This window comes from Myripristis murdjan, chromosome 13 (genome assembly GCF_902150065.1).
Source record: "Myripristis murdjan chromosome 13, fMyrMur1.1, whole genome shotgun sequence".
Classification (NCBI taxonomy): Eukaryota; Metazoa; Chordata; class Actinopteri; order Holocentriformes; family Holocentridae; genus Myripristis; species Myripristis murdjan.
In genome coordinates this window covers 7,240,163-7,256,904 of record NC_043992.1, presented here as the reverse complement: position 1 = coordinate 7,256,904, position 16,742 = coordinate 7,240,163, and the positions used below count along the sequence as shown (strand labels likewise).

The following is a 16,742-nucleotide window of genomic DNA, read 5'->3' as shown; positions in this document are numbered from 1 at the left end:
TGGCAGTTTAGCGTCGGAATCGAAGGTCAGCGTAATCTTGAATCTGATTGGCTCAGACGCCCCGAGGCCCGCCCATCTCCCCTGCGCATGGATTCTCGCCGCTCCGAATGGACCTCGCGCCTGCCACTCAAAGCGGCGCCGGCCAATCACGCGCATTTGTCCTTTTCACTCGCATCACGTAACGTTCGCCGGCAGTGTCCTTATTCAAGATGTCGGCTGCGTCTATGTTCCCCATGTGTGTGCGAGCGAGCCGGGGCCTCTTGAGGCTCAGGGGCGGGAGCCCGGCGGTCTCATGCCCGGCTGTTGTGGACATCGTCCGGACACTCTCCACGGACAAGCCGGCGGCCGGGGATGGTGGTGCTACGGGCGGACTGGCTCAGGCTATCCTCCAGGAGAGGCTCCAGCAGCAGCAGCAACACAGGAGTCAGGTGAGTCGGCTAAGTTTGCCAGTGCTGGGTGCGCTCGGTTCGCAAGACAGAGCGACACGGTTGCTGGGGCGAGTTAACGTACACCGCTCATATGTGGAAACCCCGCTCACCCGGGCTGCCAGTAGGTAATAAATCAGTGACATCTCCACTTCAGGGTAGGTTAGTTTTCTGAAAACTAGCTTAAAATATCACCGTAACAAGCCAGTTTCGTGGGCCGACACCAGGTAGTGCTGTTAGAGTTTTATTTGTTTTATGAGAACACGTCATATTTTTTTTTGGAGTGGTTTGTTTGGCGCCAATGTCAGGTTCAGAAAATGTGTGTCTTAATGAATGAACCTGAGCGGCGGCTAACAGATTAGCAGGCTAACGTGGCTAACATGCACGTCAGCTAAGACTGACAGGTGGACTCGGCGTGCCTGGCTCAGTGTATCCCCCCCACCCCCCACCCGGAAAAAAAGAACCACCAAATTCCTCTCAGTTAGTGATGTCGGTGTCATTTCTGACGGATCCCTGTCATTAACTGAATTGTCATGCTACAGCTAGCTAATTAAGGCAGGGCTTAGCTAGCTGGCTATCAGTTTGGTAATGCTGACCTGTCGCACCTTGCTGGCTGCGCGCACACACACACACACACACGGACTGACTGAGTTTTGTCTGGCAAAGCTCTTGTCTGTCTGTCTGTCTGTCTCTCTCAGTGTGTAGAGGCTGTTGTAAGCCAAAACCAGCCAAGGTTTGTGGTTGAAGGTCAGAGCCCCTCCTCCGCCCCCCGCCCCGTCCAACCCTTCACAGTGTGTGCCAGAGGCCTGACCCGTTGCTGGGAGGAAGCTTTGTACACACACTCCACCTGCTTTACTGACATTATTCATTCATTCATGCCAGTTTATTGTCACCATCTCATTTCTCTGTAACCCAGATGTTCATTTTATCTAGTTCTGTTAAGATAGCTTTGATTTTACGTTGAACTCTTGTGATCAATATTCTGTGTTCATGTCTAAAGGCTGGGCAGCATGGACAAATTGTGGCCCACTACACCTTTGACTGAATACCTCGATATTGATTTTGTGACAGTATTGTAGGGCTAATGGTGCTTTCATAAGATGTATACTACAGCTGGGATGTTATGTTTATCTCATGATTTGAAACTATCATGATACTTGCATGCTGATTTGATATGTATTGCGATTATGATTTATTGTAATTTTGTGTTTTTTGAATAATTGTCTATTTGGGGGTTGGTGCCCTGCGGCTCCTCAGCCCTTCCACAGCGGTTCCCTGTTGCTTTGATAACAAATAAATGGAAATAAATACATTATTTTTATTTAATTTTTGTTGCACAATGGATTTTTTTTTTTTTTTATCTTGTAGTTTGAGGTGATGATCACTCTTTGCAGCTGTATACTTGATTTATTTAATACAAGTGTGCTACATTTCATTTTATTCATTTTCCACAAATACAGGGAGGACTAACACAGGCCTGCATCATTCTATGTTTAACTGATTTCACAGTATACCAAACACATGCCAGTGTATTTTTTTCTCTTCATAAGAGTTTGGTAAAAACAGCAATAAAATCTCAACAGCTTTCTCTGTTCAATCTGAAATTTCATAAATGCAGCAAACTATAGTTCTTGTGAATGTAGCATAATTATATTTAATACTTTATAAGCTGTGTTATCAAATATGCTTTGTTTTATTCAGTGGAAGAGGGGTAACATGGCTCTTTTGATAGTAAAGGTTGCCGACCTCTGCTCTAGTCTGTGGCTGTAAGGTTTGATGAGGCTGTGATTATTCTAGAGTTCACTATAGGTCATTTTATACAGGGATGTCAAAAAAATGCTCTGCCTGCAGTGAAATGGCTGCTATGGGGGCGAACATCATCACACATGAATCGAATGTGGCTCATTGAATCCACAAGAGTCTCAGCTTTCCAGTCAAAGCCAACTGATGCAGCTCCAAGACTGTTTAGGCCCCTGTCTGCACAAACACCCCATTTTACAAGAGGCCACAAGAACACATGTGGACTGCAGGGTTTGTGGCCCAAACTGCATGGGATTAGCAGAAGGTGGGCATGTCTGCAAAGGGGAGAGCCGTGGCTGCCCAGAGAACCCATTTTCATTCAGAGATCTGGAGGTCAGAGGTCAAGGGACCCCGCTGGAAATGCTAGTTTTCCCCTGCCAAAATGTTGCCCAATTAAACAACAATATTTGGTCCCTGTCTTTCCTTTAAATCGATTCAGCAATAAAAAAAAAAAAAATCATTTTCAGATATCATGAAAAATAAGAATCGTGACATGTAAGTGGGTCAGTTTTTGTTCCACCCCTAATTTTTCACACATTCAACCTCTTTGATTTACATTTTCTTGCAGGTTGCATGACATTTTATATTATTTTATTTGTCAGTGCACTGTAAGTTTTAGGGCGTTTAAATGCCATGGGAAAAAACTTCCAGTCTGCTGTCCAGTCCAGCGTGCAGACCGCATATTTGTTCCTGGTAGCTCCACACAGGGATTTGTCATTCATGGTGGGACAACATGTTCGCTGCTGCCTTGTCCTTATCGATGTTAACAAGGATAAAAACTGAAGTGTGTGTGTGGTTTTTCCAGGGCCAGCCCCCTCCTGAGGGAGGGGAGGGGGAGAAGGAAGGCGAGCAGACAGAGGACAAGAAGCAGAAGGAGAACACCGCCTATGCCAAGAAGATGGTGCTGAGGCTGGCCGGCATCATGGGACTGGGCGGTGCGGTGGGAATCGTCTACATTTTCGGTGAGTGCATGATGCTGTTCATTCTGTGGCCTGCAGAGACCTTGAGACTCTGGCAGGGTTTGCGATGGCCTTGAAAATCCTTGAAAGATTGTGGATTTGAGGAAACAACAAAAAGGTGGCTTAAAAGTGTTTTGAGCATAAACTGGCAGCCTTGTAGATACTTCACAGCTGTTATAATCTGGAAAAACTGTTTTCATCGCTAACCTGCTGAAATTCACCACTCTTCCCTTTCATGTGGGTGTTAAGAACAGAGAGTGGCTGCTAACACACACCATCTGAGTGCTGGTTCATATTTTAGGCAACACTATGGATGCACATTTGGGATTTTTTTTAAATATTTGAGATTTTTGTGATATTTTCTACAGACCACTCTGGTTACATTTTTGCATTTTGTTGCTGTTTTCTTCGTGACGTAAGGAATGGTTTGGAGTACTTGGAGCCTACTCCTATTTTCTACACGCAGCAAAAATGATTGATCAGTAGATTTAATTTTCCCATTAATCCGCAGTGTTGGATGCACATTTTGTCGCATTTGGGGGCAGATAATAATGCAAATTAATATGACTCCCTGTAGCTTTTTGCTTTCTACATTGATTAAAACCATCAGATCTGAAAAAACAGAATTGGGAAACTTTAAGCTGCAGTATGAACAGAGCATATATCAAATGTCATGGGTTTCCCACAAAGACTTGAAATAATCACAAATCAAAATTGTTTGGGAGGAAAAAAAACTTGATGATAAGCTTTTGTCCCTCTTCCCGTCGAATTAAACTCAAAATGACACACAACATCTGCAGTGAGTTTGGGCTGGCATTTTGCTTGTAGATTTTTCTGAATTTCAAAGAACTCTCTGCAATCCTAAAGCATCCCAAAACAGTGCCAGGTTTTGCTTTCCATGCATCTCTGCAAGCCACCACCCCCCTTCCTATCAGGGAGCAGACACGTCGTAAACGCCCCGGTGTGGTTGGATAGCACACACACACACGCGCGCACACACACACACACGGCTTCCTGTTTGGAAGCACCGCCCACATTGGTGAAGCAGGGATCTGTCAACAGAGATGGGCTCTCTGGCTTCAGGAAAGACAGACGGAGGAAGAGAGCCTGATATTAACAGCGTCTGTTCAGAGAGCGCCCGCTGGAGTGGTAAAAGATGAAGTTGGACCGAAGCAACCATCAGCCAGGCTTCTTGAGTCTGCCTTTAAGTGAAGACGACATTAAAAAGGCTTTGTAGCAAGGCTCTTGACCAGCAGAAAGTGTCAGCAAGTCAGAATGCAAAGGAGCTGTCAGCTATTTGGCAGCAACCTGTCAGACAGCCGCTTAAAAAAAAAAATTGACCAAAGGAAATTACAGATACACCCAACAAGGATGGACTGGATCAACTTTCTCAACTGCTGGATTCAGAAGTCAAAGATGCTTTTCCCCCTTTATTTCATGTTTTTCTGTTTGTCTTGTCCGTTTTTTTTTTTTTGCTTTCTTGATTCTGTTTTTTTCTTGTCACATCCCTGTGAAGTGAACCGGCGGTCGGTAAAACCCACTAAAGTTGCCAACGGAGTGAAGTGAAGCAGCCACACCCAAAAACTTAATTTCCATCAGGAATATCTGCAACAGGCCGTCAGAGGAGCGGAGGATGGAGTGAAAGAAACAGAAGACAGAGCGGAGATGTATTTCTATTTTTTTGATGGCTTTAGGAGACGTTTCAGAGGCTTTTTGTTTTGTTTTTTTGGACAAGCTTTCTGTTCCTTTTCATCAGACGTTTACTTTTTTCACCCAATTTTCATTTTTCTCAATTTTTTCACCATTGTCATCTCAGTTGGAATATTTGGATGTGTATTCACAATACATCTGGCTAATATGGATTATTCTTAATTTTTGGGATATACTCATGTTTTTGCAGCAAGTTTTGAACCCTGGTTTCTGGTGGATTTTGGAGCTGTTTCCTGTTCTGGAAAAATGTGTTTACTTGTGCAGCTTTTTGTTTGGCTGGCAGTTTTATGTCAGTGCTGGACGGGCCTCCATCACTTTGGGAGGCAAGCAGAATTTTATTTGCACCTGATGAAGTGTTGGAAAAGCCAGGTTTCGCGGTGCAGTGCATGCCAAGTACTGATGACATTGTGAGTCAGTTTGAGAAGTTTATCTCACTTCTCTCCCCCTCTATTGAGGCCGTCAGGCACTCGCTCTCTATCCTGTGATAACACAGCAGAAATTCCTCTCAAATCCAGTCTGGCAAGTGTGCAAATAAGTTTGGAAGTTGCACAAATGCCTGGAAAAGTATGGCCAAAAATATCACACCGTTCCAGTGTAGATGGGACTGCACATTTTGATCTTCTTGCATTTGTTGCTGTGAAGAAAAATCCCCATCTTTTCAGTGATGTGACAGAATTAGTAGAAACAAGCTCAAATAATATAATTATGGTCTAGAAAAAGTTTGAACATTTTTAATAATGTTGATTGACGCTGCACAAGGACTGTCTGCAGATCAGCAGTAACAGTTATGTTTCCTCTTTTGTTCTTCCTTTCAGGTAGCAATTCAGTGGATGAACAAGGAAACAAGGTATGTTTGGGTATTTCTCTCTTTCTCTCTCTCTCTCTCTCTCTCACACACACACCATTTCTGTAGGTGTAATTCTGCACACATCTAACACACAAAAACGGTTATCCATTGGCGTTGCTACCTTTCAGTGTGTGTGTCTTTAAGGTGATAACTGGGTAACTGCTTGAGGCACTGAAGACACATTTAGCAGTCTATTCAGGTCACAATAGACACCAGAATAGCCTCTATTCAGTAGAGCCGAGCTGAAACTTACATGGTGATTTGCAGCGGCGTACTTCCAGCAGCCTGGTGTGTGACTACGGGAATGCATCACACTTCAAACAGCACACTTTTCACAGATGCTTTTGTGTGTAGTTGTGTGTAAGTCACTTGGATGGTAAAAGTCCTTTTCCTGTTGGTGTTGCTGTGTCGGCGACTTGTAAAGAACACACTTCACAGCAATGTGTGAAAGCAAGAAGCATTTCAAAGGGCACACTCCTGCCTTTTTTTTGTTTTTTACATGCCCACAGACAGCTCGGTGACACGTTGTTAGCGCCTTCATTACAAAGAGCAGACTTCTCAAGTAGCTGTAACTTTTGGATTTTAGCAGTTTTCAAAGGTGTGTGTGTGTGTGTGTGTGTGTGTGTGTGTGTGTGTGTGTGCATGTGAAAGGCCTCGGGGCTTCAAAGGGCACACTTATCTCACCTTCAGCATCTCCACTCGTTGGCGCTCTGTGTCATTCGTGGGCACACTTCCCAGGTAGTTGAGACTTCCGGTTTCATTCCAGCTGTTTAAAGCTGTGAGTTCGGGAATGTCCTCATCTTCAAAGAGCCCAGTTGTCCAGTTATCCCATCCTGACATCCTCACAGTGTCCCCTTCCCCTTTGGTGAAATGTCCCTGCTGTCAAGTGTTGCAGTAAGGGAAATTTCAGGTCTGAACAGGGCATTAGTCCACCTGGTTTATTTAAATAAAAAAAGGTGAATGTTGAAACACATTGATGGTTTTTCTCTTTTGCTGTGGTATCACAGTAGAATTGCATTTGTTGATATTAAAATCATCACTGAAACGTCCCTTATTGCCTGGCCTGTGCATGCTGGATCCTAAACTTCAGCCTAGATCACGACAGTCCTTGGTCAGTCCACAATGTTCTGTTTTCATTTCCACATTACAACGCCAGACCAACTTTTTTCAAATTCATGCACTTTGGAGAACATTTTCAAAAGCATGTTTTTTGCGGGTGGAGGACGCCGGCTTGGTGTGGGCGTAGCCTCAGACAGGATCTGTTGCTGGAGGTGTCAGTCTGGGAAGACAAGCTACTTCAAAGGGCACACTTCTCTCACACTCCATCCTTTTGTTGGTACCAAGGAACCAAACGTGTCGTCTGGCTGCTAAGTGGCCTTTGTCCTGGCTTGGTAGCTGTCAGTGTGGGAAAGCAGCGCTGTCCAAAGACAACAGGTATTTTTCTTTTTCCTTGTGTTGAGCATGACATACTGTATATGATTGAGAAGCATTTTGGCAAACAACAATCAGAGACAAAACAATCAGTTCACTGATTCATAGTCTTTTTCCCCTTGCCCAAATTGAGTTTGAGTTTGCAGCGTTATTTATCCACTCTGCCAACCTCCCACCAGGACATACTTGATGGATTCTTTCAATCGTCTGGTTTTATATGATACCAGTATCTTCACTCTAGCTTTAAATTTGAGCCTGCTACTAATGTTTTAATCTCTGCACACTTTGGAAATGCATCTCCATCCTCCAACAATTGAAATTTATTAGGAATTCGAACATAATTGGAACCATCAATGGGAAATTAGTCTAAGATGCAAAGGGTTATGAGTATAAAGAGACAGCCAGCGGGTCCTCATCCTTTGAAAGTCTGGACTGAAGCTCATATTCACATGTTTAGCTTGCCAGAGTGGGCCATTAAACGCCCTTGTTGGTTTGTAATTGTGCACTATCAACTTAAACGAAGCAAATACAGAAATCCGGCTAAAGTGACCTCGTCCACTGCGATTCAGACCGAAGGAAGCAGACGCTGAAGGTGTGGGTGTGGGAAAGCTCTTAGTGTTGCCGACTTCCTCCACGTTGGAGTTAACTGCTTCCTTCAAAGGGCACACTTATCTCACTTTCCTCGGACATCCTTACAATCGCCCCGTTCCCCACCGACGGGGCACACTTCTCAGGTGATTGTGATATCTGTCTTGTGCCAGTCGTCGGAGTCTCGAGCTTCAAAGGCACACTTATATCGCTTTCTGCTGGCGACAGTCATCTTTGGTCTTCAAAGAGCACATTTGTTAAGCAGGACTGTGGCGTGTGCCTGTGCTGTCGGATGAGGTGTTTGTCTGGGAACATGGTTTACTTCAAAGTACAAACTTGGATGGGACTGTGTGTGGGCTTCCTCTTGGCTAATAAAATTTCTGTGCCTCCTATCTGTTGTCTTAATTCAGTGACTTTTTTTGGATACTGAAACAAAATAGGTATAAGCGCTGGGTGATATATTGATATTTCAGTGTTGTGATATGAGGCAAGATACTGTCTGGGATTTAAATCATAATGTAGTGATGATGTTATAAGTAATTTCCTGGTTTTAAAGGCTGCATTACAGTAAACAGCTAAAGGGGCATCATATCTATCCACATTACAAATGATCATTTGTCAAAAATCACTTATGAGTATACATCTTGTGAAAGCGTCAACAATCATCCCTACAATATCATCACAGTATTGATATGATGGTTTTCTGTCAAAGGTATTGTGACACTTGATTTTGTCCTCATCGCCCTGCCCTAATAGGTATTATCAGATTCGATTATACTTTATTGTCAGAAGAAGTGAAGGCTCTCTTGCATCCCAAGCCACACTGTTCACAGTTAAACATGTTAACATAGTGTGCCATTGCAAATTAAACAGAACTTGGTTGCTGGTCATATAATTCTGCGTATTGTTGCACCTGGATCATCAGCTTGTCATTGTCCGAATCCACTGTTTTCCGTCTTTGTGATGTGCTATGCAGCATCCGACTGTGTAGGTTCTATTGCCGGGGACGACAGAAAGTTAAAATATTTTGTAACGTTGGACGGCAGCACTGTCTACTGTTGCTGTTGCCGGAGTAATTCGTCAAATAAAAGATGAGATGTAGTTTTAGCGGTCAGAGTCAGCGTTCTCTTAGTGTGTGCAGCTTGAAAGTCCCATGTTTATGTTTGAAGCTTGCACCTAATGCGTTTGTCCTGGGCAACTTATGAAAATCTCAAGCTGTAGAGTAAAGTAAATGGAGTGCCATAGATTTTTGCAGTGTGTTTAGAAAATGCTGCCCTTCTGCCTTTCTGATGTGAGCGTCCGGGAAACAGGACGAGTCCTCACCTCGGCCCTCTATTGTAAAGTCCGTTTGGGCTTCCCTTCCCGTTGTCACGCATTATAAAACCCCGGCCAGTATCCTGTCTGGCCAACAGGCAGACTACTAAAACACTTCACAGGGGAGGCACACTTCTTTCTCCTACTTAGCCCTCTGTCGTGGCCCCTTCAAAGGGCACACTTCGCAGGTAGTGCCAGCTGTCAGAGCTGAACCTCCAGGAAGGACTCTTCAAAGGGCACACTTCTGTCGCTTCCATGTCTACTTCTTAGTCCCACTTCAAAGGGCACACTTCTTTCAGGACGCTGTGAGCGCTACAGAGGGCACACTTATCTCACCTCTGTTGTGCTGTTGTCTTCAAACATGGACACCACAATCGAGATATCAGTGCTACTTTCAGACTGAATTCAAACGTTACAAACATTTGATGTTTTGACCAAAGATGCTTTTTATACTGAGATTTTATTTCAGTGCCACATCCAGAGCAGTGCTGAACGATATGTCGGTATCATATCGTCATCTAGATATGGACCTGCAACATATTATCTCTAAAAAAAAAAAAAAACAATTTGTGAAGTAACCACATTTTCTGCATCCAGCTGGAGTTATTTTGCTGTTTTTTAAAGAATGCTTGATTTTCACTGTTGCTACACTTAAAATTCCAAATAAGTGTGAACCCATAGTCATATCTTATATCGCATCACTATCAAGATATTTGGCATAAATATTGAGGTATGAAATTTTGTCCATATCATAGGGCAAGAGGGAGAACAGAAATTGAAATTATTTGATTGGTTTGATTTGATGATATTTTAATTTATATTGTGGTTATCGTCAGTACCAGCATATCGCGACACCCCTCGCTCAAGGCAAAGAAAACAAACTGTTTACAGGGTCGGAGAGAACGACCTCTGAGCTGAACCCGAGCTGACCCAGCCTCGCCGATAAACTGGTGTCAGGAGCCAAAAGTGAACAGAAGAAACTCAGTAAAGCATCTCAGGGATTATTTATGAGACACGATTGCAGCATAAATATTTATGAGGTTGTTTCAGTTAATGATGCTCATATTGAATTTGTGGTGCTTTTCCACACTTATTTCCATATTTATTTGTACTTTTTTTTTTTTTTTTAATCAAGCACAGTGGTTGTTATGTGATGCTTCTTGATGAATTGTCTTGTTTGTGATGGTTTTTATAGTGGTGTCACATGTTCAGATATTAATGTGGATGTCAAAGTTGTGGCATTGTGGCAGTGTTATCGTACCTTGGTTCATGTTGCAGGCCTGTGGGACGGGAACACCGATATCAACAGCTGTTTAATGATTTAGCTATAATGTTGTCGTGGACGGCATGAGCTAAAACAAACCCACTTTATTTGTAAATAATTAAGTAGAAGCTCTTGCATTAATGTTCATGTGCGGGTCATGGAGTTTCCTCTGGTAAATCCTGTTTCATGATGGAGCTTTGTATGTTTCAAGTCTAAAAGTAGTTATTCACCAAATGGAATGTAATCCTGTTTTCATATAATGTTCACTTTGCCCGCAGAATAAAACAGAATAATCAACTTGTGTGAGAGGTAGGCCTAAAGCATCTGGACCCTAATACGTCTATTTTATTTTCTATAATTTGGTCACCCTGCTCCGTTTATTCAGCCAAACCCTTTTCAGAAATTTGAACATCTAGCAAGCCATAATGAGTAGACTGTTTGTGAGCTACTTTGCACTTTTTTGGAAGCAAGCATCACCATCTTACTTAAGTCTCATTATTTAATTTGAGTTTAAACCACTAAACTTGGATTTACTAAACCACCGTTGGTTTTTAATTGTGCAACAGAGCTCTGCTTCATTTTAAATCTGGATTTACTCACTGGAATCCTGGTCTTGATAATGTGAAAGGTGTCTGAACGCAGCCTCCTAATCTTAGATTAAATGAATCGTTGTTGGTGTAATCGAGTCGTACCGGTTAAAAGAAACTGGTTTCCATCTTTGCTCACGGTCGCTAGCCTCTGATTAACAAAGTGCCGCTGGTTTTGGAAAACCTCCCACAGGAGCTCATATTGTTGCATGGTCCTGTGTAAGGTGTGTGTGGGAACCCGTTCCTCCCCTGTTCTCCCAGGCTGACGCCCCCCCAGTCGTACCGAGGTGTCAGTAGGTTTTTATATGGCCTTTTTCACACCTAGCAGCTCACCGGGCAGCACAAGAGACACTAACAGCTGAGAACCGTCACTGATGTCAATTCACCTCTGGGTGTTAGCATCTGGTGTCCCTCTAATGACTTATTTTCACTGCTCTGTTAAGTTCCATGAGAAGAGGCAGTCACTTTGCTCTCGCAGGAGCTGATGTTGTCATTCATCCGTCTCTCTCTCTCTCCACCATCTTACCTGCTGTAGACTGACTTTTACACTGAAAGACAGATGCTTGTAAAACAGGGCATCTTATATAGTGACGTCATCCTGTACTAGAAAAAATTCAAACCTTCACAAATCTTTAATCATCCTCTTTCATCCACCTTATCCCCTTCAAAATAAAAGTGTGTTTCTCTCCCAAACTGATATCCTGTTGGGTTAGGGTTAGCGATTGATCTGTCGTGTTGGTTTGATCCTTCTCATGTCCCAAAGAAACTTCCTGTTTAAACGGAAACTACATAAAATCAAGAAAGTAAGAGTGCATTTCTTGGGGGCTTTAGGAGTTTGAAGCGGAGGTTACTAATCCAGCTGACGTGTTAACAGAACTAAGGCTGTAGATCACGTGGGATGTGCCTTTGAACGCAGCTGCTGTGTTCAGTGGTTTTCTGCAGTATGGTTTGGCTGCTTCCCCAGGCGCGTCAAGTTGTCTTTACTTGAGCTGCGTCACGCTGTGTTGGAGCCAGAGTCGTTTTCCCGGTGAGTAGATGTTAAATTTAAGTACATCCTCTCTGCAGAAAGTGCTGTTAATCGTCTTCTTCAATCACAGGCAGAGCGATCTCAAGCCTTCACTCGTCCGGTTTTATTTTCAACAGCACTGTCCCTGTGAGCTGCAGAGGTTGCAAGAAACATCAATTCACCTTGCACTCTAGATAAACATTTACAAATGATGTGCATCTCATGTTTGAGCAGGGTAAATGCTCATTATGTCTTGTCCTGGCAGCATAACTTGGTTTGTTCAGATCACCAAGTGTCTTGCAGCATGAATCCACCTGGTTGAAATCAATCAGCCAGCAGGTCATTAGTCTGCTTCCACATCCAGTTGCTTGTTAATTCGTCACTAAAATGACATTGAGATTTTACCCGTCATGTAGCTGGTGCTCTTTACCAGAGTGACTTATAGGCAGAACAGGTGGAATGAGCCAAGTCTGGTTAGGAATGGGGTCTCCTCTCTCTGTGGTCCTTCTCAAGATTTCTTGAGTTTTTTCCGTGTAACAGCTGCTGGGTTTTTTGGGGGAGTGTGTGTTTTTTTTTAAATTAATTAATTAATTAATTTATTCATTTATTTATTTATTTATTGCCCGCTATGAGAATTAAGTCACGGGGCATCCTGCTTGTTGAAAAGTTGCAGGCATGTAAAACCTTTTGAGATTGCAAACAGTGATCTTCGGCTTTAAATAAATTTGAATATCAATGAAACTTTAATATGCTTAAATTTTTTTCGTGAGCAAATAGCATTTAGGAGGACAGGGGTCATAATGCCCTGTCGGTGCGGCTGTTTGTCTTGTCAGATGGGCTCTTTTTTAATTGTTTTAGTGTTTAAATTATTTCACTGATCTGTGATTTGCACTGATCCAGTGTCTGTTTTTTAATGGAAATCTATGCTAGTGCAGCGTTACATGCTCTTAAGAGTGCCATAATTAATACATTAATGGCGAAATGCAGCCACAGTAAATACAGATGTAGTTATGTCTTATGGCCACTAGAGGGACTCCAACACTCATTCTTATAGGTGTCGTTTATGAGGCTGGTCAGTGTCCTGTCCCAACCTGAAGCCGTGCTCCCCAACAGTGGAGACCATTGGGAGGTCCTCAGCAAAATGAGACACAGTTTTAATTAAATTAGAAATGCTTATTTATTGGAGAATGCATGGAAACACATTTTCCTGGCGATCACAGTTTGCATTTGTGGTAATTAGCCAGCCACTGCCATCAGCCCCCTCATACCGGGGGTGGGGGAAAGAATTGATACAGCATAGTATTGTGATATTTTGTGTGGCAATATTGTATTGATACATGGGCGCCAAGTATCAATATTGTATCACCAAGAATCAATGCAATATTGAGGTTTTTGTGACAGAGTTGGTCGGTTTGTCTCATTTTGCTGCACTAAAAGTGACCAGAGTGAGATGAACAGACTGAAATCTTTAAAAAGGGTAATAAATTGCAGTATATTATAATTGTATCGTGATAATATCGTATCGTGATTCCCACCCCTCTCTTACTAGCAGAATATTCATCATATTCATCAACAACCAAGGCAATTTAAATGTGGAGAAGGGATCAATACCATGTCTGTTATCTGTGGGAAGTTTTTAACTTGAACTAATTTGGATGAAACATTTTGATCAGGTTCCACAAAATTGGGTGTGGTTCTCTGTTTTATTTCTCCTCATTGTTTTCATCCTCCACCATTTTCCCCTCCTTTCCTTCTCCTTTCACCCTGTGTCCTCCTTTTCCTCCTTCATCTCTCCCTCCTTTTCCTTCCTCATGTTCTTCTCCTTCTCCTGCTCTTCCTCCTCCTCTTTTTTCCTCGTTTGTCTTTTCCTTCTCCTTCTAAATGCTGTTCTTTTTTTTACTCTGACGAGAGTATGTGAGACTGTGGGGGAAAAAACACCAAATATTTATTTATTTATTTATTTTAAACATGAACACACTGACTATTTGGCAGCTTTTGTCAGACTGAACCCAGAAAACATCAGTATGAACATCTGCCTTCAGAAACCCATTAGCGCCTGTGTACATAGCAGCTTTTTGCTGTCACCACAAACAGGACCAGAGCCTTGTGAAAGAGCGGGCGTTCCAACAGATTCATCGTGATGGGCTGCTGACTTGTTTACCACCAACACAACTCATTGATTTGATTGATGGCCCTGATTGACTGCCTCCCAGCTGCTCTGTTAAGACATGCTAATCGTTTTTTAATCTCTCTTTTCTCTCTAACAGATTCCAGACGAGTTCGACAACGGTGAGTGTTCACAATCAAATGCCACACATTTCACACCAGTGTTATCTGTTTGCTGCTCTCTGCAGAGTGCCCCTCTTTTTATTGTAAAATAATGTTTTTGAGTTGGCAGCATTCGTTACAGATTTGGTGCAAATTTACACATTTTTGACCACTCAAGGATTAATATGAACGGTCAAAAGTTCCTTCAGAATTCCACATTAGGACACCAAGACCTTGAGGAACACCACAGAAAAATTCATGCTGTGATTTGGTGTCAAAACTTTTGACATTTTGAGATTTCTGTAAGAATTGTATTTTTCAGCAATTGGACAAGGAGCATTTTGTTCTTAAAATGCCTTAGAATATCCCCCTTATTGTCAGTATACCTATAAAACTGGCCTCCTCTGAACGGCCTCGCTCTCTAGTTTGTGTCTGTAAAGTTTGATGAGGCTGTGATTCTCCTAGAGGTCACCAGAGGTCATTTTATGCAGTGACGTCCAGTTTGAAAAAATGCTCTGACTGCAGTGAAATGGCTGCTATGGGGGTGAACATCATCACACATGAATCAAATGTGGCTCATGTCTGCAAAGGGGAGAGCTGTGGCTGCCCAGAGAACCCATTTTCATTCAGACAGCTGGAGGTCAGAGGTCAAGGGACCCCACTGGAAATGGCCATTAGAGTTTGAAAGCAGCACGTAGCCACCATGCTGACATCCTGACTTGCTTGGTGTTGGTGGATTCCTCCGGTCGTCTGGTTTGATATGACACCAGTATCTTCACTCTGGCTTATAGCCTCTGAAAGACAATGTTTCAGTGATGGACGCTTGCGCCTTTGGTGGAATTGAAGAGGTTATCCCCTTAAACTGCTGGCTTTGCCTTAAATTTCCTCTTAGCTAGCTTTAAGTAGCTTCAAAGTATTGTAGAACAGTGTCACGTCCTTATTTTACATCTGCTTTGCAACCTTTAACTGAGTGATAAATTCAAACCCAAAACTAAGGGGGGCAACTGATCACAAATGTCACAGTTTGGGATTATATCACAGTTTTGAGTCACAGATTGGATCATCTGTTGGATCAGTAAAAGGACACATTTCTTACCTCAGGCTACTTGTGCTCGTTTTCAGTCCCTGTACTTATTTATTGCTGTGAATTTCTTTGTGTCTGTGTTGTCAAAGAAAGTAGTAAAACATATTAAACATGTGGGCACAATAGACAGGACCTGGACTGAACAGGGTTTTTGGAATAGGACCTGTGAAAGAGCAAAAAAGCCATAAATAACATATAATATCAACAATATGGGTAATAAAAGAAAAGATCTGATGCAAGTATTTTTCTCCAGGGTGTTGCAGACTAAAATCAGCCGGCAAAATGAAGAGAGTAATGATTTTACGAGCTTTCTCAACCATATTTCAGTTAGTGTCATCATATTCAGTCAGAGGAAAATGCAGCTTTTGCCGTTTACGCAGATTAAAAAGTATGAGGTTTGATGTAAGCTGATCAAACTGTGAGGGAGCTGACTCTGTTTTTCTCCCTTCACACTCACTTTGTTCCTTCATTGATTCTAACCATCTGTGTGTTCCCTCTTCTTATGAGCTTATTAAATCCTCCTGCTTTCACAAGATGGCATCTCTCTAGAGAAACTAAAGAGACGTTTAACCAGCCATTACTAAATTAGCTAATAACTTAAGGCCTTTGTAGCAAGAATGAAAAGAGATAGCTTTCTTTTAAAAAAGGTTTACTACGGAGATCCTGGAGGATCCTCCGTAACTTCTGAACACATCAGCCCTCACTTCAGTTTCAGGTCGTTTTATTGTTTCACTTCTGGTGAAAATTTGCTTTTTTACAAGAGCAAACCAACTTCACTAGAACAGAGAGGAGGGACGGACTGCAAAGCTTAGTACACTGAAGTTAGCTGAAGCACCACGGCTGCTTCTAAACCATCACAGACAAAACACGGAGGCAGTTTTACTCTCTTAATGAGGAAAGCCTCTGGAAAACCTGTGACAACGGACATTTATTGGCTTTATTCACTCTGCGGCTGAATGTCTCCCAATTCTAAATATTTTCCTGTCCCGTGTGATTCTGATTTGATGTTTTTTCTAGTCGGCATGAGCAACAAAAAGCTGCATGAAGGCCTAAGGCCATGTGGACCAAGTGGATATGTCAGACCCTGAGCTTGGGCTGTATGATACGACGATAGATTTCGTCTGACGGGAGAAAAATGTTGATTTTCCTCTTTCTTCTTCTATCGCTCTTGTCGAAAAAGACACTTTTGGGCAGTATTTCACATCACTCAGTCAGAGCTGCTAGTTGTCCTGAATGCACAATTGCACACATGGGCTCCAATAACAATCAATCAATCAATCAAGAGCTGTCCACTGAGGCAGATGCACCATAAGTGCAAACCAATGGGATATCAGTTTGGGACATTTTACTTTGAAGAGATGTTTAAACATCTGTGAAGGTTTTATTGGTTGAAATTTTAATTTACATCCACTAGTGCAGGATGATGTCACTCTTTAAGATGCTCTGTTTTACAGGAAGT

At 42.6% G+C, this 16,742-nt stretch overlaps 1 protein-coding gene across 1 annotated transcript in view; it reads left to right on the top strand.

Annotated features, from left to right (window-relative positions):
• The first annotated feature begins 152 nt into the window (after positions 1 to 152).
• The window catches only part of timm50 (translocase of inner mitochondrial membrane 50 homolog (S. cerevisiae)), a 42,448-nt gene continuing 25,858 nt past the window's right edge, over positions 153 to 16,742 (top strand). Inside the window, exons 1-4 of the mRNA XM_030067377.1 lie at positions 153 to 428; positions 3,031 to 3,187; positions 5,710 to 5,741; positions 14,199 to 14,220. Coding sequence (XP_029923237.1) covers positions 210 to 428; positions 3,031 to 3,187; positions 5,710 to 5,741; positions 14,199 to 14,220 — 430 coding nt within the window. The 5' untranslated portion in view covers positions 153 to 209. The remainder of the gene's footprint in view (positions 429 to 3,030; positions 3,188 to 5,709; positions 5,742 to 14,198; positions 14,221 to 16,742) is intronic.